At 38.6% G+C, this 27764-nt stretch overlaps 5 protein-coding genes across 6 annotated transcripts; 2 read left to right on the top strand and 3 right to left on the bottom strand.

Annotated features, from left to right (window-relative positions):
- Window positions 1-186: 186 nt before the first annotated feature.
- On the bottom strand, window positions 187-3524 carry ATAB2 (RNA binding protein). Its single transcript, XM_089136468.1, has 5 exons — window positions 2938-3524; window positions 2775-2844; window positions 1461-1632; window positions 609-752; window positions 187-446 (listed from the first exon to the last, which is right to left on the bottom strand). Exons 1-5 carry the CDS (start codon window positions 3453-3455, stop codon window positions 187-189), a joined length of 1164 nt encoding a protein of 387 aa, XP_088992594.1. The 5' UTR covers window positions 3456-3524.
- A 947-nt stretch (window positions 3525-4471) lies between these two features.
- LOC149003544 (uncharacterized) lies at window positions 4472-7165 on the top strand. Its single transcript, XM_089138199.1, has 2 exons — window positions 4472-5230; window positions 6782-7165. The coding sequence occupies exons 1-2, from the start codon at window positions 4574-4576 to the stop codon at window positions 6938-6940; spliced, it is 816 nt and encodes a 271-aa protein (XP_088994325.1). The 5' UTR covers window positions 4472-4573; the 3' UTR covers window positions 6941-7165.
- Window positions 7166-11092: 3927 nt separating this feature from the next.
- Window positions 11093-12034, top strand: LOC149003545 (uncharacterized). Its single transcript, XM_089138298.1, has one exon. The coding sequence runs from the start codon at window positions 11267-11269 to the stop codon at window positions 11609-11611; it is 345 nt and encodes a 114-aa protein (XP_088994424.1). The 5' UTR covers window positions 11093-11266; the 3' UTR covers window positions 11612-12034.
- A 2875-nt stretch (window positions 12035-14909) lies between these two features.
- On the bottom strand, window positions 14910-15522 carry LOC149003546 (Photosystem II 5 kD protein). The gene has a single exon (XM_089138548.1). The coding sequence runs from the start codon at window positions 15423-15425 to the stop codon at window positions 15096-15098; it is 330 nt and encodes a 109-aa protein (XP_088994674.1). The 5' UTR covers window positions 15426-15522; the 3' UTR covers window positions 14910-15095.
- A 1497-nt stretch (window positions 15523-17019) lies between these two features.
- CEV1 (Cellulose synthase family protein) lies at window positions 17020-27391 on the bottom strand. Of its 2 annotated transcripts, XM_089138343.1 has the most exons (16): window positions 27252-27391; window positions 26933-27043; window positions 26457-26651; window positions 25892-26087; window positions 25572-25792; window positions 25369-25486; window positions 25040-25223; window positions 23444-23710; window positions 22953-23298; window positions 22547-22684; window positions 22126-22251; window positions 21831-22043; window positions 21354-21618; window positions 20412-20614; window positions 18090-18440; window positions 17020-17988 (listed from the first exon to the last, which is right to left on the bottom strand). In XM_089138343.1, the coding sequence occupies exons 3-16, from the start codon at window positions 26475-26477 to the stop codon at window positions 17404-17406; spliced, it is 3234 nt and encodes a 1077-aa protein (XP_088994469.1). In that variant the 5' UTR covers window positions 26478-26651; window positions 26933-27043; window positions 27252-27391; the 3' UTR covers window positions 17020-17403. The 2 variants fall into 2 exon arrangements, with proteins under 2 accessions (XP_088994469.1, XP_088994468.1); XM_089138342.1 differs by lacking the exon at window positions 27252-27391 and having other exon boundaries at window positions 26933-27122.
- Between the last annotated feature and the right edge of the window lie 373 nt (window positions 27392-27764).

Below are 27764 nucleotides of genomic sequence, written 5' to 3' on the forward strand. Positions count from 1 at the left end.
GTGCATTACTCTAGAAGCTTTCAGAGGCACTGTTGTAACATCTTTCTCGATGTTGGTTGTGGGAAACTCATCAATCCATCCTTCATATCAAGGAGGTTAAAATTCCATCTTCAGCTTGCAAATTCAATGGTAGCCAATTTGAAAAACTAGTTTGCAAAATTAAGTAACAAACGCATATTAATCACATTATACAGGTGGTGCTGGTAAGTCTAGCAGGAGCCAGAACCCTACACAGTCATCTGAATCTAAGGTTTCTTGTATGGCAAGAAAATGCAAGCCACCACAGGCCTTCTTTGCTGCTTCCCAAGCTTCAGCTTCTTGTGTTGTTACTGGGGTTTTCTTATATGTGGCATAGATGTATCGTGTAGAAATTCCAACTGATAGAATCAAGCTAGCTTGAGCTACATCAGCTTCAACAGAATAAACCTCCAACCCATTCATCCAAGCTGATCACATTGAGAAACTTGAATCAATACCCAAATGCAATCATACACTTTCTGATTCAATTGATATCTATGATAAAAAAATGTCAAATGTAAGAAATGACCAAATCTGTCTTTGAAAAAGAAGATGTTGGGGACACAAATCTGTCTTTGAAGTGGACATACCTGCTAAGGGTTTTGCACGTGAAGATGCAACAGCTAATCCTGGAATCAGTGTTTTCTCATCAATTTCAATCCCAAGCAGTTCTAGATCTAGGCCTGCACCGAAGGGAAGCCTTGTCTCCAATGATGATACCTCATCCCGAACAGCTGAAAATCAAAACGAAATTTACATTCTTTTTGATTTAGTGGACATTCTAAGAGGAAAAGATGACAGGGAAGAATTGGTATTGAAGAGGGGGATGGTAAACTGCAAATGAGATAGAAATGAAAGATCAATTAAAAATTCAAAGTTATATAATGAAAGACACCACAAAAGAAAAGTTATTTTGGCATACACTCTCCTATGATAAGGGATTCATTTAATGTCTGGTGTAGTGAAGAAGACATCAATGAAGAATGAAACTCTGGGAAAATATTTGTCATCACAACCACTCAGGATCCAACTTTAAGGTAGTCTAAGTTAGTGCCAGGTGATGTATTCCTCAACTTTTATTTATCTGTCTGTTCATCTTATCAGTCTCCCTTTCTCTCCCCCATCCTCAGGTGATTCTCTTGACATGTTTACAAATTGACAAGTTATAATCTCATTTTTCCTACTCATGGCTGATGATGCTGTCAATCTTTTATTGAACATCAAAGAAATAAAATGGTAGAACTCCTGCCCAATCCTTCAACTTAAGGAAAAAATAGTAACAATAACTACGAACAATACCTCTAATTCAAGTGAAAATTTGGTATCTGTTCAGATATCAAAATGATGGGATGATCTAACTTTTAATACATTTATGTGTTATAATGCAAAGTAGCGCCACCAAAAAAATTACGTGTTTTGGGGGAAAGCTGCTACAGACATACCTGAAAAAGGTAACTGAACAAAAGCCCATTTTTCCCCAAAGAGGGTGTCAGGGAGTTCCATAGGGAAAGGGTTGTCTAACGTGAGAAGTGGCTTTGATCCCTTCTGGAAACCAGGGTGCAGCATATACACAGTTTCATAACGTTCTTCCAGCCATAAAAGTAGTGATAAACACTGCAAGTAACATAATAGACATCAGTAGCATGATAATCTAGAGAAATTCCAAGCAGGAATAGTTGACAAAATTATACTAAATTCAATCATCAACTTATTCTGTTCAGGTTCCTCATCAATCAATAATAATCACTGACTCTCCCTCTCCCAAAGTGCAGTAATTACTGGCATGTTTTTAGGTCCTTCTAGTCATTACTAGAACTAGGGAAGTATACTGCATCCATGTGATAGGGGACCAAGCAAGCATCTGTCTGGTACCCTTTCAGCCTAAAATGAGTAATGCAGAAGTAGGTAAAATTACAAATATTCCATTTTTGCATTTTATATTCATCTCCATTTGATGCATTTTGATAATTTTAGTAAAAGTTCAAAGTAGAGTTTGAACAACTTTCCTTTGCTTACTTTGGGACTACTGGTCATTGAGAAAACTGTCTTGTATTTTATCTTCATCCATATGAATAGGAGTTTGAACAACTTTGTTTGCTCATGCTTGACTAAAATTTGACCATTGTGGGTTCTTCTATCATATGGATTAGTCCATGTATGGTGAAGAGGCAAGTAGAAAAGCATTATACTTCACTGGGAACCATGATGAGGAAGATAACCACCTTATGTTTTTAATCAAATTCATTATCAATCAATATTTTCCATTCATATTTGCAGCAGAAAACAGGAAATACTACCGATTTACCTCAAAACCAAGATTCCGGTGACAGTGACTTTAGAAGTCATCTACTCTTGGGACATGATATGAATTCAGGATACTTAAATTACTCCAACTATGCAGTTGCATTCAGAAAAAGAGAGCCTGGGTTTTCTTCATTTAATCAGTATGAGTTGCTTTCATGTTTTATAGTAGGGACTGGCTCCTTCCCATGAATCTTATTGCTTCATACTTTTCAAATGATGGGCTGTTATGTCTTATATTATTATGCTGGAAGTTCCCTTTGGATGATTTTCTCATCGCAAGGAATAAAACAAGATAATTTTCAGTCACCATCTTTTTATTTCTCTTAGGAGCCGTAAGCTGCAGAAGAGATGGAGCTACCTGTGGTTTTTTGATATGCATAACAGAAGAAGTGAAAACTTAACTGAAATTTCAACAGAAAAGTAGGAAATAACCAAGGAAACAACATACGCACCCTTTTACTTGGAACAACTTTTATGCCGAGCTCCTTACAGGATTTTGTTATAATTGTCTGCATCTGTGACCTAGAAACAAATAACAATAAAAATCAAAATCAAGCAGACCCAAATAGAAGAAAAAAAACGGATGATGATATATTAAGGACACTAACATATTACCTGAAAAATCTAATTTTCTCTGGTAAAGGGACACCCAAATCGTCACATATCGACAGCATGGCATCCTTCAAAGTGATGCTGTTGATAACATTGTTGGGGAAGTACTTGGTATACTGAAGAGACAGTGAATTGTCACAGACAACAAGTTCCCAGATTTTCTTCCCTCTGATATCTAAAATGGGCCTTGAACAGAAATCAAGCTCCCACTCCGTGATGCTTTCAGGTTCTATATCAGGGTCCAAATAGCTCACTTCCGCTGCGAGTTCACCATCATCGTCTTCATTTATTAGAGCTGAAAGTGAAGAAGAATCTTCTGCTGGTAACGAAATTGGGCTTTCAGAGACTGAACTCAATCTAGACAATTTGGGTCGTGAAATCTGCAAGTTTGTAGAAATATGAGGTGAAGAAGGATAGGGGATTCTAATTGCTTTTGAAAGGGGAAGATAAGTGGAGAAGGGTTTGGGAGGTTGAGGTTTCGGATCACTGATTCTGGACGCATTGAAGCTTAGAATCGCCATGGAAGTGATGCGCTAAGCTTTTACTTCTCTACTGACGAGAGAACTTGGGAAAAGCTTATCCACCGCAAATATCCGTTGGGAACGGTTAGCGCGGGTGCACTAAATGGGCTGAACAACCCCATTCGGAAGCCCATAATGCCTCGCAAGCTCTAATCCAGGTTCTTTTCTGGCCCATCCTATGCTGGGCTGGTTCTTTACAACATACACAAAGTTTAGGGTTTCATGTTTATATTAAGAAATTCACACACACAAAAAAAAAAAGGTTTATACTAAGAAAATTTTACCTTGGAGTTACTTTATCTGCATGCCCTTTAAACTCTTGTCCTATGAGTTACAATCCAATCATAGAATGTTGAGTATTAACAAGACAAGCAAGAAATCTAAGAAGAGGATTGAAGGACAAAATGAAACAAACGATAATTAGGGATGAGGTAAAGGAATCTGTTCTAATTGTAAATCACATATATACCCCTTCAATTGCACTGGTTTGGTTTGATCACTTGTCTGTCGGGGGAGCACAAATGCTTTCTCACCATATATATTATGTGTTGTGTGGCTTATGTACTAGGGTCCCACTCCTGAATTATTCTATTAGTTTCAGACATGGGCCCCACACAATGTGTAACGAAAAAGTGTCATGGGAGCATATAGTGTACCTCCAATGGGGAGGTGATCTGGATTCTTCACTTATCTATATGGTTTTTGAGAGTAGAGTACAATGGGTAAAATTGTAATTATTTCATTTAAAATGAGGATATTATTATGGTCATTTCATCTCTAATGTTAACACCTTTGTGATGGTGTTACTTTGAGTTGGACCCATGTAATATTTGCAACGATAGGGACCCAGCCCAAGTGTAGGCCCACGTAAAGGGGCTTCAACATTGGGATGCACTAGGGTGCTGAGCAAGCCCGGGTTTTTCTTGGCCCACCCGGAAGCCCATAATGCCTCGCAATGCCCTAATCGAGGTTCTTCGCAGCATATGGAAAATTTAGGGTTTTCATATTTATATTGAACTCAAAACCCTAGTTCCTTCTTTCTCAGCTCAATCTGTCTATAACCCTCCGAGCTCTGAAGACCTTAGCAGACCAGAGCCCTAGAGATCTAGCAGACGAAGATGGCGGAAAGAGGAGGTGAAAGAGGCGGTTTCGGCCGTGGTTTTGGACGCGGTGGTCGTGGTGACCGTGGACGCGGCCGCGGTGGTCGTCGTGGTGGTGGTAGGCGTGAAGAAGAGGAGAAGTGGGTTCCCGTCACCAAGCTAGGGAGACTTGTGAAAGAAGGTAAGATCAAAAGTTTGGAGCACATCTATCTTCACTCACTTCCGGTGAAGGAGCACCAGATTATGGAAACCCTCTTACCTAGTCTCAAGGACGAGGTTATGAAAATTATGCCTGTTCAGAAGCAGACGAGAGCAGGTCAAAGAACTCGTTTTAAGGCATTTGTTGTTGTGGGTGATAATAATGGTCATGTTGGGTTGGGTGTTAAGTGTAGCAAAGAGGTTGCAACTGCTATTCGTGGAGCTATTATTCTTGCAAAGTTGTCTGTAATCCCTGTTAGAAGGGGTTACTGGGGTAACAAGATCGGGAAGCCTCACACCGTCCCCTGTAAGGTTACCGGCAAGTGTGGATCTGTTACAGTCCGGATGGTGCCTGCTCCCAGAGGTGCTGGAATTGTTGCTGCTAGGGTTCCGAAAAAGGTTCTTCAGTTTGCTGGGATCGACGATGTGTTCACTTCTTCCCGTGGGTCGACGAAAACACTTGGGAATTTCGTGAAGGTACCAATTTGTCTTGTTTTTGTCTCTGATTTTGTTTGTTGTCATTGCTTAGTCCTTTTTTATGAAGTTGAGTTACTGCAAATATTAGTTGTTGTGTCCTAGCAAAAAAAAAAAGTTGCTGTGATTGATAAAAATCCACCATAATTGCTCAGCCAGTTATGTTTCTGTTGTGTTTCCGTGGAAAGCAAAAATTTCAAGATCAGATATCAAATATTTTCATATTAATTCGTGTTGGTTGCCCAATCTATGTGAAGGTTTGATCTTGTTTGGTTCCAGTTTTGTATCAGATTCAGTTGATTCTAATGGGACCTGATTTCGAGGATCTTGTAGTTTGCTTAGGCACTACTATTGGTTAATTCTCTGCTTGCACCCATATATATGAGTTTGGAATTTTGCTTTGGTGGGAATGTTTGGTTGTGTTATCATTTGTCAAACTGTATTATAACTGTCATTTATTTTGAAGCTGTTTTGGGCTAAACCATCTACAATTTCCTGGTTCAATGAAAGTTCCCAACTGTGACTGCTAACTGTAAGATGTATTCCCCATGGCATCAATCGGTTAAGCAGACTCCTTCGTTCTATCATACTACGTTTTAGTTGCTGGCATGGAAAAAGGCTGGGCTAAAGGTGGTCTGGCTGGATCTGTGCCTCCTGCTCTTGATGAGATGGGTTTGGTAATGCATGATTCGTTCTCAGTCAGGAATGCTGTGGCTATTATTTCTTTTATTGTCTATATTGAGTTTCTGTGAGTTAATTAGCTGGGCCTTTCTTAGTGGTGGCTTACTAATGGGATTCAAGTGGAAACTTGCTAGGAAAAGTTTTTGTGATTAAGAAGTCTCTTTAATCTTATTTTATCACAATTTCTCATGTCAGCTCTAATATTTCATACAGTTCTTTTGCTTAATCATATGATTTCATCTCTTTGATGAGGTCAAGATTCTTGAGAGCTTCTGATTCATGCTATTGTGTTCAATTGACTTGCATAATTATCTCTGATCTTGGAAATCAGCATCATATAAAATCATTTAGTTTTCACCACTAATCAAATCCTATGCAATTGTATCAGTGGAGTTGTCGTTTATGTTGATTCTTCACCCAGGGCTCCTGCATAAACCTTAAGTTATAGCCAGTAAGGAGTTATCCAGGTGGCAAAATAATGAATTGGTTAATCCAATTAAGAAGTCAAGCTTTTAGTGATCAATCAACAAATTAAGTTACCAGGGAAAATGCAAATGCATCATGGGAAGGGATACCGGGATAAATGGTGGTATCAGACTCTTGACATTTATAATGTTGCCAGTCTAAATAATCTCTTGGATATCCATATGGTTGAAATTGCAACATCACCTGCAATTTGATCCATCTTAGCGTGTTAGTCTTGGCTTCTCCTGTAGAGAAGCCAATCTAAACATCCTTCAGCCTGCTAGAATGAGTTTTATACGAGGAAGGTAGATTCTGCTTAAGCAATTTTTTGTGGTATACTATTTGTGGCTGGGGTTTTGTTTGGTAGAATTGATGCTTTGCTTAATCTGTTGATATGTTTGCATGCAGGCCACCTTTGACTGCCTTCTGAAGACATACGGTTTCCTTACTCCTGACTTCTGGAGGGAAACACGCTTCACAAAGTCTCCTTTCCAGGAGTTCACAGATTTGTTGGCAATACCCACAGCAAAGGCACTCATTTACGAGGAGGAGAAGAAGATGGAGTAGATGGTTTTTCTTCATACTTTGATGATCGACTGAAAGTCTTGTTTTTGCTCTATAGTTAGATCTAGATGGTTGTAGTATCCTAGACGGCAAGAAGCGATCTTCATTTTTGTTTGCTTCTGAGAAACTGTTACTCTCTGTGTTATGTTATTTATTTTACTTAATTTCGTTTTTCTCTTGCTCTGGCATATACGTGAACGAATTCTTTGAATGATTTTGGTTTTGATTTTCATGCTTCTTATTTACTTTCTTCCAATTACCCAATTTATTTGAGTTGTCGTTTGTTTCACTCAGAATTGATGAGCAACGCCAGCCATATGTTTGATTGGGTTTTCCTTCAACAAGCTTTTACTAATTATGGATTTCATGCTTCTTAATGTTGTTCAGCCACCAAGCTTCGTTCTCACTCACCTGCTATAATTTGACAATAAAAGGGATCGTATGGTATCAAGATATCAATGTAGTCAAGTGTAGGGCATGTGGGTAAAACTGAGTCCGCTAGCCCAGTATGAAATTCCAATGTTTATGTATTTGTTTTTTGAATTTGAGACTTCATCAGTTTTCTGGAAACTTATCCTTACTTGTTTACTGGGAAGGTGAGACTATTATTTAGGGCTATACTAAGGGTGGTTTGCGTTCGAAAAATCTTGACCATGATCTTATAAGGTTGCTTACGTATTGACAATGGTCGTAAAACAGTAGTAACCAGAAAAACCAACTGAGGTAATGCATCTGGCACTAAAAGCTCACTCTGAATTTTGGTTGGCAACCAAAAAGGAAAATCCAAGGCCTACAGCTGAAGCTCCAAGGCCTACAGCTGAAGCTAGAATCGAAATGGAGGAAAGGCCGGAGTGGAAGACACCAAATCACCCTTTAAGGTGAACATAGGGATCGAAATGCATCCTGGCAACAGAAAACTGTGGAATAGGGATCATCATTAGAGATTGGGAAGGAAAACCACTTGTGGCATCATCCATTTCCAAATCTTTCTCTTCTGTGATTGAAGGGGAAGTCGAGGCCATGCGTGCAGGGATGCTTGAAGCTATAGCAAATGGCTATGAGTTCGTGGAGGTAGAAATAGATTCCCAACTACTAGTGAATTATTTATCTGAGTCTGCCCTACCCCCCACATTTATTTTAGATTTGATAGAAGATATCAAATTCATCAATAGTAAGTTCTTGGGCTTTAAGTCCATTTATGTTTCTAGGAGATCCAACTGTGTTGCGGATCACCTAGCTAGGAAGGCCTACTTGGTTCAGGGCCCAAGTTACTGGTCATATTCCTCTGATTGGATTCTGAGTCTTTGTTCAGTTTTCAATCCTGCCCTTGTTTCTTAATGAAAGCTTGATTACCCAAAAAAAGAAAACGATTAAACGATGTATTATTCTATATTGTAATCTTATTTTTAAACCAAAAAAGTTTGGATCCTCCACCCATCAGTGGTGAAGTGTAAGTAGAGTACGAAGTCTTGGCGAGATTTTGTCTTTCGTTGGTTGCTGAACCCAGTGAATCGATTAAATCTCTGCGAGATTTTGCGAACATATTCTGCACAATGTTGTCCTTTGTTGAAAAAATAATAAAATAATAACTTAATATGGCAAAGTCTTAAATGTCACGCAAGTTTTAAATGTGAAGTCGACTCATTTTTTCACCTTTTTTCTACAGTTCTATGGTTCTATCATGTGTAAGGTTAGAAATGCCAAACGTCAACTCTTCTTTTTCACTTGGGTGATGGAAGATAGGAAGAATTTTTATTTTTAGAAGAGATGAGATTATGAGAGACTTTTGATGGCACTCGTCTCATTCTTCAAACTTCAAAGCCAAGGATTTGGGCTTCACTACCAACCTCAACATGGACTCATGGATACGAGCTGCTTCAAGAACGCAGAAGCCCTGTTCTTCGTCTTTGTTGATTGAATTGAAGACGCAAAGATGAACATGTAACATGAACTACAGATCTGGGTCGCTTCATCTTGGTCGATCGAACGAAGAGGCAAAGACTAACAAGTAATACGAACAACATATCTGGGTCGCTAGCTGGCTAGCTAGCTTGGAGAGAAATTGATATGCAACTGTACTTGCTCATTCCGTTCTCCGACAACATTTCTTAGGTTCAACGACGACTTACTCTGATATTTTGCAGGTCGACAATTTTCGGCGATATTCCGGCAACATTGATTAATTTCGTTTTTCGGAAGGTCTTTTGGTTCGCTACTCGCTGAACCAGGAGAAATTCGACATATTTCGGGTGAATTTTGCCGAAATGTTTTTCCATGAGTGTAAGGAGAGTTTGGACCTTTTCTTGCCAAGTAGAGGATTAGATTGTGTTTATCTTAGTCAAATATTTGATTTAATTTGACCCTTATTAGAACTGCAGCTTTGAATTCAAACCCTATCTGGACCTAAGGTGGTTTAGGCCGGCCGTCGGGGTCAAGCTTGATTTTATGCGTGGTTAATAACTTAATATGGAGAGTTGTGTGTCAATATAAGCATCTTATGAATAGAAGCCTTTTTCAGTTTGGCTGAGGGAAGCAAGAAAGGAACCGGACTCCCCCGGGGGGCGAGGGCCCCAGCGCCACACACGGCCACGGGAAAAACTTTTTTTTATTTTTTCAAAGTGTTTACGCCCGGGGGGGGGGGCCCCCGGGTCGCTGATCTGGACTCGCAAGAAAGAGCTTTCAATAGCCATGCATATGGCTAGAAGAACTGAGAGAATAGAGGAAGAAACACATCAGCTGGACAACAAGAAGCTCCAATTTGAGCAAGTGTTGGGTACATTTTGGGAACATATGCCTGCTATCAATCCAATTTTCATATGAAATTGTATGCCTTATTGCTTTTTCTCCAGAATGAAATGCACTCTCTCGGAAATAGGAAGAGAACACTTCCTGAAGAACAACAAGAGCTCATTGAACAGACCATCACCCCCTTATTACATAAAAGATCACTCTACCATGGAGATTAGAACAAATGAAGTAGTCTGTACATGAACATGTTTTCGTAGCCAACACCATAAGACACTACATATCTAAATTCATCTCTCTGCAACAGAATGAAAATCAAGTTTTTTTTTTGGGTCTTATTTGCATTACATGACATTTACATCAGCTGTGTGTCATCCTCCCAAGTAATCTATTTTATTTTTTCTGCCCTTCTCAATATAAAATATAGGGTCTTGTTCTTTATAAGTTATAACCACCGGTTTGGTGAGACTTTAGAGGGTAAAAATGATATATATTACCCCTCTCTCTGCCTTGCATAATTTGCCTTTGTAAGATAAACATGATTACCATTTGTGTTTTTTGATCTAAATGACTTCAACTAAAGAATATTCCCTTAAAAAAATGGAATACTATATGAAGATAATCCCAAAAGTTCCCAAAGTTCAAAGACAAGGCAAAGAAAGCAATAGGACATCAATGGGTTTTGGGCCTGTAAATGACATATCATATTTACAACCACAATTGAACTGCTGCCTTTTTACAGACATCAGTAGACATCAATGAGGAAAATGTGGGACCTTTTGTTAACTTTCCCACCAGAAAATGAGGAATTCTAAGCTTTGTTGTCTCATATTCAAAATTCATTGATGAGAGTCAAGTCTACCCATAAATTTTTATATAGTTTTTTTTTTATGTGTGGGTCCTTTAGTAGATTACAAACTAATGTTGAATTTTTTCATTGTAATATATTTCATGTAGGTGTTAACTAGGCTAACACCGTTAGCTGCTATTAAGTATATTTAAATTTCAAATGTGAAGGGACCAAAGTGCCCTTAAGTTATATATTTAACTGTGTTAGTATATGGTTTTAAAAAGGATAATTGATCATTAAACTTTAATTTTATATATACATAAAAAAAAGGGAAAAAAAAATTTATAATAACACAATGTATTAAAGGACATTTTGGTTTCTCCATATTTGAAATTTGAATATACTTAATGGCAGCTAACAATGTAGTCTGTTTAGGACCCACACGTTATATATTAAACTAATACGACCCAACATTAATTTGTGGTCCACTAAAGAAACCCATATGTAAAAAGCTCTTCAATATAAATATCACTACCTTGTAATCTCAAAAGACTAAGTCCAACTAAAGTAGAAAATCCCAAAGCTGATAAAGTGAGAAGAAAAAACAATAAAATCACTTAAAGAAGATCCAAAGCCCACCAACGTTCGATTACTTGTTTCTTTACTTTCAAATATGGAACCCTGCATCACCTTTGCCCAAAAGAAATGCTTCTCCTTCAATCTCTTTGGTTACTCAAGAATAGAAAAGACTTGAGTGTTCACTTAAGTAGACAGTAGTTCAGCACTTCAAGTCTATGCTAATGGATATGTTTCTGTGTTGTGTACTCTCAAGGTTGGATAATGAGGAGCCACCATACAGAGAAGCACCTTCCATGGTGGCACAGTCAAGTCATTCGACAAGTCGATCGATTGAAACGTTGATTGTGGTTTTGGCTGTGATCACAATTCTGGGCGTTGCAGCTGGGATCTTTGCTCGAATATGTGGTGGGCGTCATTTTGTGGGAAGTGAAGAGGATGACATAGAAGGTTGGGTTGAAAGGAGGTGTAAGAACTGCATTGATGGTGGAGTTCCGGCTGTGACTCCACCACCACCACCACCAGATGACACAAAGCAAGCTACAGAAGAGGCAAAGAAGTGAGGCTGAGTATACAAGTAGTGTAGGTATGATCTACTGTGTCACACATTTGTATCATTCTTGTGGAAAGCTCATCATTAAGCTAGAACCCAAGAGGTAAACTCTGATTTTCAGACTTATGGAGTGATCCACACTTACAACATGTTCATGTAGTCATGGTAGAAGAGTAGTTCTTGGTGCTTCTGTCCAACATTGTAATGCACATGAACTAGTTGAATCATTGTACTTTGACAAGTAGTTTTTCATTCTATGTTTACATTCTGTTTGACTTAACGAAACAACATTTGCTAGTCTTGTTTTCAGTTGCACATTGAGCCAATAAACACCCAAAATAGTGAGGGATCTGTAGATCCCTTTGGGGTGTTTTACCAGACACCACTTTTAACTCTCTCTGGTGTCCCTTCTTTCTTATTGAAGGTCTCTGCTCATCTTCTTCTTTTACTCTGTCATGGTTTGACATGGTCTTGAGACAGCTTAGACCGAGATTATTGCTATTTTAAATTCTGTAGAACTTCTAAGGCCTTTCTGAAGGAAACCCTGGAAGCCCTTTCCAGATTATGTACTGGATTTAACACCTGAAGCAATCCATCTACTATGAAGATATTTCTACTGATTTACACAGTTGGCCTCCTCCATATGAAGGAACAAGAGTTCCTCTGTGCTTATCCTGTACATCAGTACATGCATACATTAATTATGTATAGATATCCTCATCAAATCTTAACTGAAGCTATAGTTTAAAAGCAATTTGTGGTCATCAAATGTAAATATAGTGTATGCTCAAAAGAAACAGGAAAGAGATGTTTTCCATCCACTGATCCACTGCCATAGGTGAACTGATAATGCATCATGGAAAATATCAATGGCCAGAACTGATTTTGTAGGTTTTCAAGAATAAGCTAACCCAGAACACAACATAGAGTTTTGCAACCTTGTTTTTGGTCTAAACAAAGCGTGATTAGTCAGGCAGCTGGAGAGGATGGATTAGAACTGGAGAACAGCCTTTCATCCTTGGAGTAGATGAACTGCTTTGGTTGGAGCTGGTCCCCAATAGCTAAAGACACACAACACTACAAAAGGCCAGACTGGGTTTGCCACAGACTCAGTCCTGCAGCATGAGTCTTCATTCATTGTTCTGAAGAGTTGCTTTGTGATTCTCATGAAGGGTGGCCATCGTTGCAGTTGTCTAATCTGGAACCAGTTAATGTGGATGCAATGATTTTTTTCCCTGAAATGTTTCATCATTTTTCCTTTCATGAGCACAGAAAGGTGCTGGGTTGTTTTTCCCCTAAAGTGTTCCAGCTTCTTTCGTTCCACGGGAACAGATGGAAAGCAACACTGATTTTTTCTTGCCCCTGAAGTGTTTTGACTTTATATTGTTTTATGGGAGCAAAAATAAAGGCAAAGCTGGTTTGTACTTCTATTCTTGTGTAACAAATCGAGCTCACTCCCAATTGGTTTAGTAAACCTCATGTCCCAGGTTCGAATACCCTCTGTTCCTTTGTTTCTTGCATTGGACAGTTGTGTGCTCTTTGGCTTGGGCATGAGCCATACGGGCTTCTGTGGACTATACTAGGCCTCCGATGGGGCTCCGTTGACGGGGATAGTGCTTGCGCTGGTAGTGCATAGGGCTAATGCTTGCATAGGTCGCACTCGATAAAAAGTCCGAACATTGCATAGCGGGGGGGGGGGCGCTAGGTCGCTGCTACTGCATCCCCTCTTTTTCTTACCCAAAAAAAAAAAAAAAAAAATCGAACTTTTGTAAATGGAACACAATTTTGAGAGAGAAGAGTAGTAAAAATCGGAACTCTTACAACTAGAGGGTTGTTCAGTTGGCAAATACCAACACCTCTCAGTATAGAGATCATAGGTTTAACCCTCTTTGATGGTATATGTAATAGTTCCCTACATAAAAATTTCCAACTCGGCAACTCCCAAAAACAAAAAAAAATGGAACCATTTTTTGGGGGTATGGAAGAGGTCCATTGGAATACTCTCTCGCCCTCTGCAACTCATGCAACAAGTCTTAACAGGAGTGTAAATAGATAACCGAAATCCACTTCCGAATTTGCATCCACATCTGTTTAATGGTATTTGAATCTGTCCGATTACTAATAGGATGCGGATATGGATATTGTATACCCATTTCTTATCGAAAATTATCCTTCCGATTAAATTATCCAATTAAGTTATTTATTTGAATTTATTTTTCTTATTTTTATAATTTTTACTTGAAATACGTGACTATTTTATTATATTTTTCTACTAAAATAACTATCAAAGTTTCTAAATTCTTAAATTTCAAATTTGGCCTCAAAATAAAATAGTAAAGATGTCAACAGGTAGTCAAAAACTTATATTCAATTTGTATTCATGCCCATTTAGAAGAATTTACTTAAGAAAATAATTATCCGACTTTCATTTGAATTCAACTGAATCCGTTTGAAAGCTGATAGGATATTATCCGAGTCCGTCCGAGTCCGTCCGAATATTACCACCATCCGATCCGTTTACACCCCTAGCTAGCAACACCGTCTTCTCCCACTCTTCCCCTCGTGAGAATGTTTTTGAAATTCTTTAAATTGGGGCTCAAACCATACTGGTGAAGCAAAACCTATGGGTGAGGAGCCAGAGGTAAAATGGTGAACTAGATTGAACTTTCAGTGATAAAAAAAATCAGGTATGTTCTGCTTTCTATTTTCTCTACCATTGATTCACCAAGTGAGGATTAAATTCAAAAGTGAATTGCAGGAGCCTCCACATCCCTCATTTCAAACTTATATGTAAATGTTTTTTTGCCATACGTGCTCTTGCAGTTCTGTGCAGGTATATTCAAGACGGTGGAAACAGAGAAGTTCAAGAACAAGCCCATCTCCTATACTGCTACTCATGTGTACACCAAGTTCTTTCTTAATGATAATTTTCTAAACCACTAACAAATCCTAATTGAAGATGATTACATTTTCTTTCTTTTGTTTTTGATAGAATAGCTCTAGATGATACGTAATCAAAATTCTAACATACACCTCACTTGTCTTGGTGTTGTGATCTCATCTCATCTATCTTCTTCTCTTCCTCCATGTCGGTCTATATTAGAAACCATAAATTCTGGGATCTCAGTGACAGCTTTCCTAGACTATTGATGCAAGGAAGAAATTTTACCACGTTTGAGATAAAGAAAGAAAATCTTCTTCCCCCAACTGAAGAATTCTAAGCAGGAAGCTCTCCTCGTTTTATCAACCACAAACCATAAATAAATCACTAACCTAACTAGTTGCATATGCTGAATTGGAGACTTGGATTACCCCATCAACAAAATGATTCAAAGTTTAGTGCTTTCTGCACAACACCTCTGAGAGATGATAACTAACAGGGAATAGAAAGAAACAGATCTAATTAATAAAGTTCTCCAAATATCAATAACAGTTACATACAAGTTTCAAACTTTGCTGCACTCAACTCAGATTCATCAATGCTTGATTTTCCCTCATTTGCGACAGATGCGAGCTGTTGGCATGGTAACACAGACAGGAGCATAGAGCTTCTTAGCTTCTGGGGTTCCACGCTGTGGCTCTTCACGGGCAACAGCAACACCAGCAACAGAACAAACAGCAGCAGCTGCAGCTGCGAACATCAAGTCCCTCCTTCCACTGCTATTCTCATTCTTCTTGTCATTGTTGGAACTCAACTTGACCTGTTCCACTTCAGCCGAAGTAGCAGCACTGGAAACAACCAGTCTGCGATGGGTTGTGGCAGATTGCCGGTGGGAGACGTTTATGCCACTGAGGAGTGAGGTTGACATGGTGATCGAGGCCATTTCTGCAATCTAATTGATGAAAGGTGTCTCTGTTATTCACTCTCACAAACACAAGCTGGGTGTTCAAGGATGAGGAGAAATATTGTTTTTTAAGTAGAAAGAAGTGGAAATAATGAATTTGGGTTTATGAAGAGCCACTCAATCAAGCATTATCTTATCCCTTTGCATCTCCTGGCCAATTGATGGTTACCATGTGTCGGGTTATCTTGGTGAGATCCATAGTCTTGGTGCTCTTCTTTGCTCCTTCAGGGTTAGAGATATGGTCCCCTTCGTCTCTTGGAGAGAACTAGTGGACTTCTAGTTCTCTCCTATGATGTAATCAATCAAAAAGAAAGGACGTTGATTAGGTACTGCGTAATTAATGCGCAACATTTGTAGCGAATGGTTAAGATTGAGATTTCGATCTTGACCGTTCATTTTTGAAAAGTGTATTTTCACATTTTTGAGAAACGGACGGTCAAGATCGAGATCTTTGATTGTTCACAACACAATGATGCGCATTAATTGCGTAGCACTGAAGTCGAGCCCCTAAAAGAAGAGAGCCAGTTGGTTGGAATCTCCTCAACTACTTGTCCTCTGTCCTGTTTCAAGAGTTTCTTTGTAGATTGGGAAGAAAATATATCCATTCTTCCATTTCTAGGAAAAATTTCTACACCATCATGTAACCTTAATGAAGAAGCATTCAATTTCATGACGTTATTACCAAAACCTAGGAAAAGAGTGAACGTAAAAAAAAACAACAGCTTAGTAGATTTGTTTTCTCACACCTTTCCACCATATAATAAAGGAAGAGTCTATCTCTAATGCTGATAAAATGAATTAGAAATGGAACCCCAATGAACTCCACATAAATCATCTTCCTAACATGTGGTGTAAAGGGAATACAAACCCTTTGCCCTAACCGATAAAAGATCTGTTAGAACTTCTGTATATATTGGTCAAGTCACACATAAGTTGACCAGGACGCTTCACTTACAAAAAGTAAAATCTTTACCATGAGTGTTTGCAGTGCTTTGGAATATAAACTTCCCTTCCACCCCAACTCAAGCTTATTGGACAAGTGAAAAGAGAAGAGCACTTTCAACGCATAATAAAGCACGATTCCCTTTGTAGTATCATGAAATGCAGGATCAGTTTTAAGTAGTAGCCCAAAATGAAGTTGGGATAGGTAGAGAATTATGCCTCATTCATATTTTTCTATCACTATGTTGTGGAAAGAAAATCCATCTCTTAAAATTGAAAAAATAAATCATAAATGATAAAAAAAAAAAAAAAAAAAAATCCTTTTTTCCACTCCTTAAGCTTATATAGAACAGTATGAAAGGAATACAATAATCTATCCACAAGTGTAAACGATCTGAGCTAAGGTTATGAACAAACAACATCAATGAGAATAAAAAAGAAAGATAAAGCTGAGGCCTATTCTATCCCAGCACCCAAGAGAACACTTCTCCCATTAAGTGAGAAGGATATCCCATCAAGCAGCAATTAGAAGGGCAACAGTATGAAATGGCAAAGCAGTGGCATACACTCCGGGCAACTGGAGGAAAGAGACACAAGATCAATTCCACTTCCATTACTACACTAATAAGAAGTTCGAAAACCCTCCAAGAAAGATAAGATTCTTATCAAAAAGGTTTTACAAGATCTGAATCTGGATTCTTATTTTCTGCTTACAGCAGCCCAATGGAGAAGGAAGGCAGCTCCAGTCCGAGTCCTTACAGACCCAAAAGAATGGGGCTACAAATTCTATCTTTTCAACAAATTAAATAATCACTAACTTATGGAACAACAAAATGCATCAAACTCTCCCTATCTACATGTTACATACTTCACACTTAATTTAAAACCCCAACTTCAACAAGTACAGATTAATCTCCAAAGTGTCTGTGGCATGTCAACGCCAACTTCAACAGGTTCAGTATGATCTCCAAAGTGTCTCCGGCAAGCCACTATCATGGTTACACCAATCTTCAGTCTAGCAGTTGATACCACACTGTAGAGTATTTGGGCCGGTCACCCTGGTGGTGAAAGGATCGATTCGAACCCATAACAAGGAGAATATGGATGCAAGGAGAATTGACCATACAACCACAATGGTAGGTGTCCGATTCTGGCGACCCATCAAACCCTTCAGGAAGGGATAGAGATGAACAATCACCCAGAAGGCAAAGAAAAGTTTCCCGAAGAGTGGCCCCCATGTCTGGTACCCACTGTTGATGGCATAGGAGACACCAGCAACCACCCCAACCAGGTTGATTATGAGAAGAGTAGTTGGTGGAATAAGGAGAGTTGTCCATTTGAACAAGTACAGCTCAGCAAAATCCCCATCCTCATCGGATGCCTTAGAGGTGACAGTGAAATTGGTGTCTATGCCTGCAAGAACTTTAAGCAACCCTTGGACGACGGCAAAAAGATGTGCTGAAACACCTCCAATAACCCAGAATTGTTCATTTCTCCACCACTCATCAATCCCAACACCGCTCCACCTCATCTCCAGTATACCAGTGGCAAAGATGGAAAGAAAGAGGGATATAAACCAGATACTGGCCAAATTACTAATCTGCAATTACAAGTAGCCAAACAACAATATCATGACACTTTTTCTCCAATATGCTTTGAAAGAAGGATTTCTTTATTTTAAGTAGGGAAAGTTGCAGCTACCTGTGGAATGATGAATTTTCCAGTGAGTAGACAGACTGCTGGCAATGTACAATATGCAAGAAGAGGAATGGAAGTGATTGGATAAATGGTGGTGTTAATGTAAGCAAATCTCTCGAGCCATTTTAACCTCCCACTGTAACCATACCATATGGGGCAGTGACGACTGAGAAGAATTTCAACAGAACCTAAAGCCCATCGAAGGACTTGGTTCAGACGATCAGACAGGTTAATAGGAGCAGATCCTTTGAAGGCAGGCCGCTTAGGCATGCAGTATATTGATCGCCAACCGCGGGCATGCATCTTGAACCCAGTCAGAATATCTTCTGTCACAGAACCATAAATCCATCCAATCTGCAGAAGAAAAAGGAAAGTGCATTTGTTATGATCTCAAAAAAGAAAATGAAATAAGATGACCATTAATGTCTTAAACAAGACAAAAGTGAAGTGCAGTGTACAGTGCCATTAGATTTTAACAAAATCCATAACCAAAAGGTGAATTGATGGTATATTTTAAATGAAGCTTGAGAAGCCAAACCCCCCTCCCCGAAAAAAAAAGGGGAAGCAGAAACTGTAGCTTCCATGCGGAAAGAAAAAAAAAAGACTTCAATGCCCCAATAAAAATGTGGGAAATTTACATGCAACTCCCCAGAGGTAAGGCCTTATTACAGATCTACCCATGAGTTTCTTATGTTTATACATACCTCCCCTGCTTTCTTCACAAGCCCTCTTTATATTTTCCCAAAATGTTGTCTTTCTTTACAAATTAACTGTAGGTTTGTTTTGCAAGATAATTTGTCTATTATTTGACTTCTCTGCTCACAGCACAGAGAAGGGCTGTGAAGGAGAATAGAAGTATCTGAGAAGCCATTCAAGTAGGTTTGCCTCCTCTGATTCTGATATGCCATCATCGGGTTCTGTAAGCAAAAGTGGTAGACTGAAATTGTTTCCTTCCATCTTGGCATTTGATCCTTTCTGAATCCTTGCCCTCAAAAGCTGCACTTCCATTTCCAGTTTTGTTCTCTCTACACCAACCTTCCCCCACCCCCAAAGGAGGAAAAAGAAGGGAAAATGACTTTTGGGCTTTCTTCCGCATTTATTCGATCAGTCCATTCCATCTTCTCCCATCTCTCATTCCAAGAAGGCAGAGAACAGAAGATGACAATGATTAACAGCAACAATTATCTAAGATTTCAGTTTTTGTTCCTAAACACAGGCTGAGGGAATAGGATGCGTAGTTCAGTTTTGAGTTAGGTTGAAGGAGAAGACAAAATGTTGTTCTACCCTATTATCAAAGGTATATTGGTAATAAAATGTGTAAAACAGTATTGTGGCTTGCAAATAACAGAAGCAACTAATGGTGTGAGTTTATTTAGAGATGATTTTGAAATGTCTTATGAAGAACACCAAAGAAAATACAAACAGAAACAAAAATAAGGCGAGACAATACAAAAGTGTAATGTGTCTCTGCAAAAACATTGAAAAGTAGCTCCCATCCTCCCATGGAAACCTGTAAAGAGTAGAAAACAACCCGTAGTTCTAGAAATATAAATTGCACTGCTACCATTTTAGCTTTCCTTCCCTAAAACCATAAATCCAAAAGAACTCTTGTATCAGGGTATCTATATGAATTCTAAAGCATAATTGTCAAGTCATTACTCAGGTGACCTCCTTGGTTACCTGGGTAGGCATTTTGGTCACCTTGCATACAGGCCCCCTTCCAATGCCATGGTTTACATAGGTGTCATTATAACCAGTGTACTAAATTTTGTGAAATTTTGGCAAAATTGAAATTGAGTTGGTTGACTAAACTTCAACAACAATGAAGTTTCGGTATTTCAGTGAAATTTCAATAATTTCAATAATTTCAAAGGGGTTGTAATTGTAAATTGTAATTTGTAATTTCGTAAATTGTAATTGAGACTTGACAACTTTTCAACATTTGTTCTTCATTTTAATGGAAGTTTCAATATTTTCTTGTACATCCATGTTTAGATCTGTGAAAATACATAATCTAGTTTTGTCCACATTCAATCGGGTATGAATCAAGAAGAGCAGTTTGTGTTAGGTTTTAATAAAAACAATGTTGGTATTGTATTTATTGGCTTTAAAACTAGGCTGTACACAAAAAGCAAACCCCAACGCCACCTAAAACCCACCCGCAACATGCAATCAAAACATGGTACAATAGTGTACCATGTTTAGCCTGAATTTTGATCAAAATTTCGGTCTCAGCGAGACGAGACAAAATCTTGAATTATGATTGCAACCATGTCCTAAATGAAAACCAGTAAAGTAGAGTCAGAAGAAGAGAAACCAGCATACCTCCCTTCCCCAGTCTGACTTGTCCTCATATCCACAACTGATAACATGGATAGCCTCTTTAAGTAGAGTATCAGGAGTGGCTGACTGTGGAACGCCACCATTTTCCATAAGTGTAGAGGCAACAAACACAGCTGACTGACCAAATCTTTTCTCGAGGCTCATCTGTGACATGAGCAATGACTTCTCATCATCAAATCCAGCACCTAAAAGGAAACATAGACAGAAACATCAATGTCACAATGGCTGAATGTACCCAATGTTAGCCAGCCATCATAATGGACCAAGTGAAAAATGAAGAAAATTCAATCATTCATAAGAACGGTAAAAGTACACAAAGTATAGAATAGTTCACATTTTTAGTACAAAAGATATGGACAGTCAATATGTCACTATTATATTGAAAAATAAAAAATAAAGAACCAAGGCAGGTCCATAAAGAAAGAAAAATAGAATACAATACAGGTGATGTGTAAGTAAAGGACTACTAGCTCAGTAATATCAAACCCTCCCCAAACCATAAGAATACTTTTTATTTTATTATATTATATATATATATATATATATATTTATTATTTTTTATTAGGGATATTAATAGCAAGGAAAACATTGGAAGTAATCATTAAAGGTATGTTTGGATGCCAAGAAAAGAATAGAAAAGAAAATTCATAATAAGACCATCATGATGATTCAATGATTGTTTCACATGTCTATTACCTCCTCAAATTCAAACTTTTCTGAAAGGTTCTCTTTTCATTTCTTGACATCAAATATAGAAGTAAACATAGACTGAACTTCTTGTATTGACATGAGTAATGGCTATATATATGAGATACCAAGCAACGCATTGTCAAACTAGTAGCTTGAGTGGCAAGTTGCAAAAAGATATTTGAACACTAACCATACTACCAATTCCAGTCATTTAAATATGAGAAAGGACTATACCTTCCACCCCCTCTTCTATATCTTCTAGATTAAATATTGGCACTGTAGGATCAACATGCTTGCTAGATTTCTTCTTGTCTGAGCCCTTGTTACTTGATTTTGAGCCCTTCTTTCGTGATTCACCGCAACACAGAGATAAGAAACGTTCTCTTTTTTTCTTGGGCTTGATTGGGGGTTCATAGCCATATAAAGCAGTTCTGTTGAAGACACAACCAGTACCCACGTAAACAGGTCCTTGAATGCCATCCAAACCTCTTAAATTAATCTAAAATTTAAGAGAAAAGAACAATATAAGAAATTCTGGCAAGAAGAGAACAATTACTCTTTAGCAATTAATTTCTTTAGCTGCATCCAAACAAATTTTCACAAGATCAAAGAAGTCTCAGCATAGTACAGGCAAACATCAATAATTCAGTAACACCCTATGGATATGGAACAGAAGTAACATAATGAATACTCAAGGATAACAGAACTTACATCAAAGAAGACAGTATTTCGGTTAGCATATCGATCATTCCTGTCAATACCATCAAATCTCTGAGGAAATTGAACATAACAGACATATTTCCCCAGGTTTGGATCCATCATAAAGCACATAGCTTCCCGCAATGCCTTGCTGTTGTTTATGTAGTGGTCACAATCAAGATTCAATAAGAATGGACCATTGGTAAGGACTGCCGATACACGAACCTGACAGAAAGTTACATTCCTCATCAGCACTTAGAATGCTTAAAGCATAGATTAACATTGGTTTTATTTATTAATTACTTACAAGGGCATTCATTGCACCAGCCTTCTTGTGATGTTGGAAGCCTGGACGCTTCTCACGAGAGACATACACCAATCGAGGCAGTTCATTACCCTCACTGTCAAGTCCTCCACTATGGCCTAAGAAAACCTGTGACATGAGACAGATTAGTACAGAGTACTCATAGAAGAAAGAGCACAGATCAAGTTATCAACATTACACATTCAAGCCACAAAACCCAAAGATTCAAAAGGAGAAAATATAAATCAGCAACAAAAACAATATAAAATGCTTAGAATAGATAAATTAACATAGTATCCATATTATATACACCAATGTAAATAGTACACATCCTGTTGATATGATCAAATGCTTATTTATGTAAAATAATGATCACATATCTCCAAATCCAAATCAGGAACTCACAAATTCAACGAATACCAACCTGTATCATTCCTGGATGGTCTCTGGTGTTATTTCCAGGCCAAGGTGTGCCATCTTGCATGATCCAACCTTCCTCAGGAACTTTTGTTGCCTTTGCAACAAGTCCGTTAATACGGATTTTAAACTCTTCGTATTCTCGCTGCAACAAAATAAAAGCAGCACCATCAAAAGATATGCAAACCGGGTTTAACGAATCAGTATTGGGTTGATCGTAGAAAATGATGCAGGGCAAAAGTGCATATAAAACTGTTTTTAGCGAATAGGGTAAAATGGCCCAGTTCGGATCAGAACCACTTTGGTATCAACCAAGACCAATTACCGCTATAGCTACCGATTACCTAAGCTGCTAAGCATGCCAGGTGGGGGAGGGGGGCAGAGAAATTATTAGATGTGAATACTAACTCTACCTTCATGGCTCTACGATCCTTGACAAATGAAGGCTGAACTTTATCTTTCAGGTAGTCAATCTTCTGGGCAAAATACCATTCTGGGGCCCTGGGCTCAATACTATACTTCTTGCAGAAAGGGACCCATTTCCTTGCAAATTCAGATGTTTCAGACAGAGCTTCAAATGTCAACATTGCAGCTCCATCGTCAGATACATAGCAAGAGACCTTGTCGACTGGGTAGTCAACTGCAAGAATAGACAAAACAGTATTTGCTGTGACAAGAGGAGGCTCCTTCAAAGGGTCGACAGTACTGACAAAGATATCAACTGCAGCCAACTGTGATGGCTCTCCTTCTCGGTCATATCTGTTGTTCACAGTTGAATTAGAACTCTAAAAATAAAATTACATCAAGAACAAACAACAAAGGAAAATATGGAAATATAATATATTAATAATGAGTAATTAACTGTTTAGTGTTGCAAATATGGAAACATGAAATACTAATTTACCTCAGAGAAAGTCTGTCAAGATATGTTTCACGGTTCACTGGAAGCCATTTGGGAAACTGATCCAATATCCATGATATAGCAAACCAGATCTCACATATTACAGATACCAACCATAAACCAAAAGCATTGGGCACCGGATTTGTTATACGGTAGTGTAAGAAAACACAGAGGATAACAAGCCGTAGAACAATGACCATTCTATACGGGTTTATTTTAGATGAAGGAATAGACACCTTCCTTGACAGAGGTTGACGAGCTTCATCATTCCTGCATCAGAAGGAGATGGGCACTAATTAATACCCCTTACAGCTCTAAATTAGAGCAAAATACACAATCAGAAAATTTCAGAAGATCCCCTTCATCAAATAAAAGCCAAGTAGCAGGGAGATCAACTTCTCTAGTGACCAATAATCCCAAAAGTCTCATAACCTTCTGAGAGGAGATGAATCATCCAAGAATAAGTACATACGTATATTATCATGTACCCAACAAAATGGTGGTTACATAGGCCACATGTGGTATCACTTGATTTCACATAGTGATTCTTCTATGAAGCCCTTCTTTCAGTATTAGAGTAGTAATAATGAGAAAATGATTTGCTTTACAAAAGAATCCCCGCTCAACAGAGTGAGGGAGAAAAGAAGAATCCAACAGTAATCTGCCGCCGCACATGATACAGGTCATATTTGCTCCAAAACAATCATTTCAATCAATTTAAAAAAAAAAAAATAAGGAAAAAGGAATCACTCCAAGAGTCATGCAAACTACATTAGACACTTCCAACAAGCTACCGGAGAGCCCAATGTTCCCAGAAAGCTTAAGCTAGTCAAAATGACGCAAAGACTCTTCAAACAGGATAAATTATCTACGCCACATCACTGACAGGCCATGATTTCCAGTGCCACCTATTTTCTATTATCTTTACACTTAATAGAATGTGTCCTCCAATAAAAACTTGTAAGCAATCATCAAGTAGAACTCTATCCTTTCATGTTTAGATCCCATTATATTTCCAAATAGTTGTGGAGCACAGTGTACCTACAGACTCTATGTGTTGCAAGTGATTGGGGGATCGTGCACAACAAACATAATGGTTCTTCAAACAAGAAAAACCTCGCTAAGCAATTCAAGCTGCCTCCCTAGGTTCTTCTGATACACTCCAGACACAGCTCGTCTGGCAAGAATAAAAAAACAAAGATATGGGTAAAACATCATCGAAGAACGCTTTTCTATTGGAGAAGATAATAAATGCTAATGTTACTGACACAGGAAGGATAAGACAGAAGAGAGGGAAATCAAACTTAGAAACTTCAATAGACACAGGGAAAGTAGTAATGAGAGCTAGGCCAGTACAACGATATAAAGAGACTTTATACAGGATAAAATCACTAACAGCCCATGGGTTACATACAACCAAATTTATTTTATTCCCTCACTATCCTTCCAATCTATTCGACATGTATCACAGATAACAATCACCACCTTTTCCCGCAGTAAATTGCTATTGTCCAAAAGAACATTTTCATCTCAGATTCTGAGTTCCAGAAGCAAATTAGGTAAAACACAAAAAGGAAGTAAGAAAGAGGCAAAACTCACAGTAAAGATTCATCCATAAGTATATCAGTGCTGGCATCAATGTCTACTCCTCCCCTGCTTTCAGAAGGGGCATGACCAGTGCTCATTGGAACAACATTCTTCTCCTGCTTCATCTTCCAGCCCTCAACTCTCTCTTTCCAAGCAACATTTCCAAATCCTTGTGCAAATTCCCTTGATGGATTGGCTGCAAAGAATAATATTTCCCATTAGCCAGAATTATACTATTGAAGGATCACCAACTCCCCTTACAAGACCTCCCCCCACCCCCCACCCCAAAAAAAAAAAAAAAAGGAAGAAAGCATTCCAAACAAGGGATATTGAGATACTACGTGAATGATTGATGTCAGATGAATATGGGAGTGGATGCACTCTCTTTCCCCCACCAACACCCCCAGGGGATGCCATTGACATACGCTCGGGAGATGCTGCTGACAACTCTCCTGAAATCTGAAAAAGCAAACCAGGGTAAAAGGTTTATTCTCTTGTCAATTTCAATAACAAGGCAGGACACAGCAGCCAACACTTGACCTACCGCCTGGCCATTTGTGAGCAGTGGGATGTGGTTCAGGGGAGTCTCTTTGTCATAGTTTGCAGGACCAACATCCTCTCCTCGTCCATAGCTCATCCGCCAACTGAGCATGCGTTCAGCAATCTTCTGTTTCTGGTCTTGTGTCCCAGATGAATAATTGATATCACCAGCCACATCATCGACATCGCAATCATCTGCCTCATCACCACGAATAGGAGGGCTTCCTGCAAGTGAAAAAAGAAAGAAAATCATAAACCTATATTAATTCAAGTTCATAATTCAGAGGCTCACGAGCACCATGCAAAGGCTCATGTCCAACAAACCTTTATGTCTCTTATATCTAGTCTTGCACTGTGGGCAAGACTGAGTTCCATCTTTCCTCTCGTACTCATAGCAGGGTCTGCAAACAGGAAATGCACAAACATCGCAAGCAACAAAGAGCTCGCCATCCACTGTCGTGCCTACTGTATCACCACAGATCTGGCAGACCTGGCCACCGTGGTGCTTCAAAGGCTTGGGCTGATTAAAGAATTAACACAATTCACAAAGTTAAGGGAAATGAAGCATGTTCTGAGAGAAACAGACTTGCACATCACCAGCAAAAACAGAAGAACAAGATAACCCAAGCATTCAGGCCTTCGGACGGAACAAATAACCAAAATGAAGAGGAGAATGGAGGATTTGTAATCAAAATGAATTTCAGCAACCAGGAACATAGACAAGAAACAGCAAACGATGGATTAAGATCCACTACCAACCACTGCTGGAAGAAGTCATTGATAAAATCCTCATACAGAAGTTACTGATCAGTTAGCATGTGTACATCAAGCATACAATGTAATTCAGATAAAAATTCAAAACTAGCCCACGTCGAAAGAAAAGTCTTACCTCTCCTTCTTCCATTGGCATCTGCTTATCTTAACTAGGATAACAGAAGATGGACCGATAAGCAGCTTAAATCTCAGTGAGATCTACCGCAAATCCGCAAATCGGCATGCCAGAAAAAGCACAAGTCTTCTTTCACCACACGCACAAAGCTCAACAGATCCTTAATAAATGCGTCAATTCTACTTCATATCCAGCCTGAAAATAAAGAGGTCATAGCAATGAGCTCTTCTCCTCTTAAACAGTCAAGTTCAGATTTTTATAGTACAATAAAAGCTTGCTAAAAACAGCTAGATCCACTCAAATATTTTATAAGGAAACGATTGTTTAACACGAATTACTGCACAAGAGAATGGGATCTCAAAGAGATCTGCTCTAGTTTCTCCAAAGCCCAACCTTTTCTATCTTCAATTCACAAAAGATAAGACCAAATGCCAAGCTCAAAACCTCTAAAAACCAAGGAGAATGCAAATCCATACCTTGAATTAAAGCGTGATGGAGACAATTAGCCCAGATGATGAATCAAAGAGCTTGTGCCGTGGATGGCTCTAGAGCTCTCAACTCAACACCTCTCGCTTCCGTCTCTGTCCCTTCAAGAAGAAGAAGAACTCAAGAAGTTAAACAAATGGGAAGAAAGCGACCGAACAGCAAACAGTAGTAGCTGTATTGGAGGCTTAAAAACCCACCGACAGTCGAAACTAAAACAAATCTGCTCCAATCATTAATCTAATGTCCCAAATTTTTTATTTTTATTTTTTTATTTTCAAGAAAAGCACAGAGAGAGATGATTAAACTTACAGTGAACGTAACCGTGTCGACTGTAAAGAGATCAGATCGATCGAGTTTGTATTCAACAGTTAAATCTCTCTCTCTTTTCAGTGTTTGAGCTTTAATGGAGTTTTCGATTTACTACTAATTTCATCAGTGATTTGTAATAATTTTAGTTGTGAAGTTTCACTGAAGAAGATAAAAAGAGTCAAAAAAATGAGACGGAGTGAGCGACGAAAAAGGTACGAACCCTAACGTGCGTTTTCTTTGTGTCTTGAATCTGACAGCCAATGGATGCTGAGCTGGCTGCCGACGAATATCGCCTTCTTGTCCCTATAAGCGCGTTCACTTTTGGCGGGTTTTTTTTCCTTCTTTTTTTCACTTTCTAGTTTGGGTCATTTTTGTGACACGTGGCAGGCACTTTGACCTAAGTTCAGATCCTTCATCCGTCAAGATAGAGGTATGTGTTCTTCTCATACGTTTTTACTATACGATAGTATTACGGGTCACGTGTGATTTATTGGGTTCTTACATTTGACCCGA

The sequence above is a fragment of the Hakea prostrata genome, chromosome 10 (assembly GCF_041222555.1).
Source record: "Hakea prostrata isolate BN-2017 chromosome 10, UWA_Hpros_2, whole genome shotgun sequence".
Taxonomy (NCBI): Eukaryota; Viridiplantae; Streptophyta; class Magnoliopsida; order Proteales; family Proteaceae; genus Hakea; species Hakea prostrata.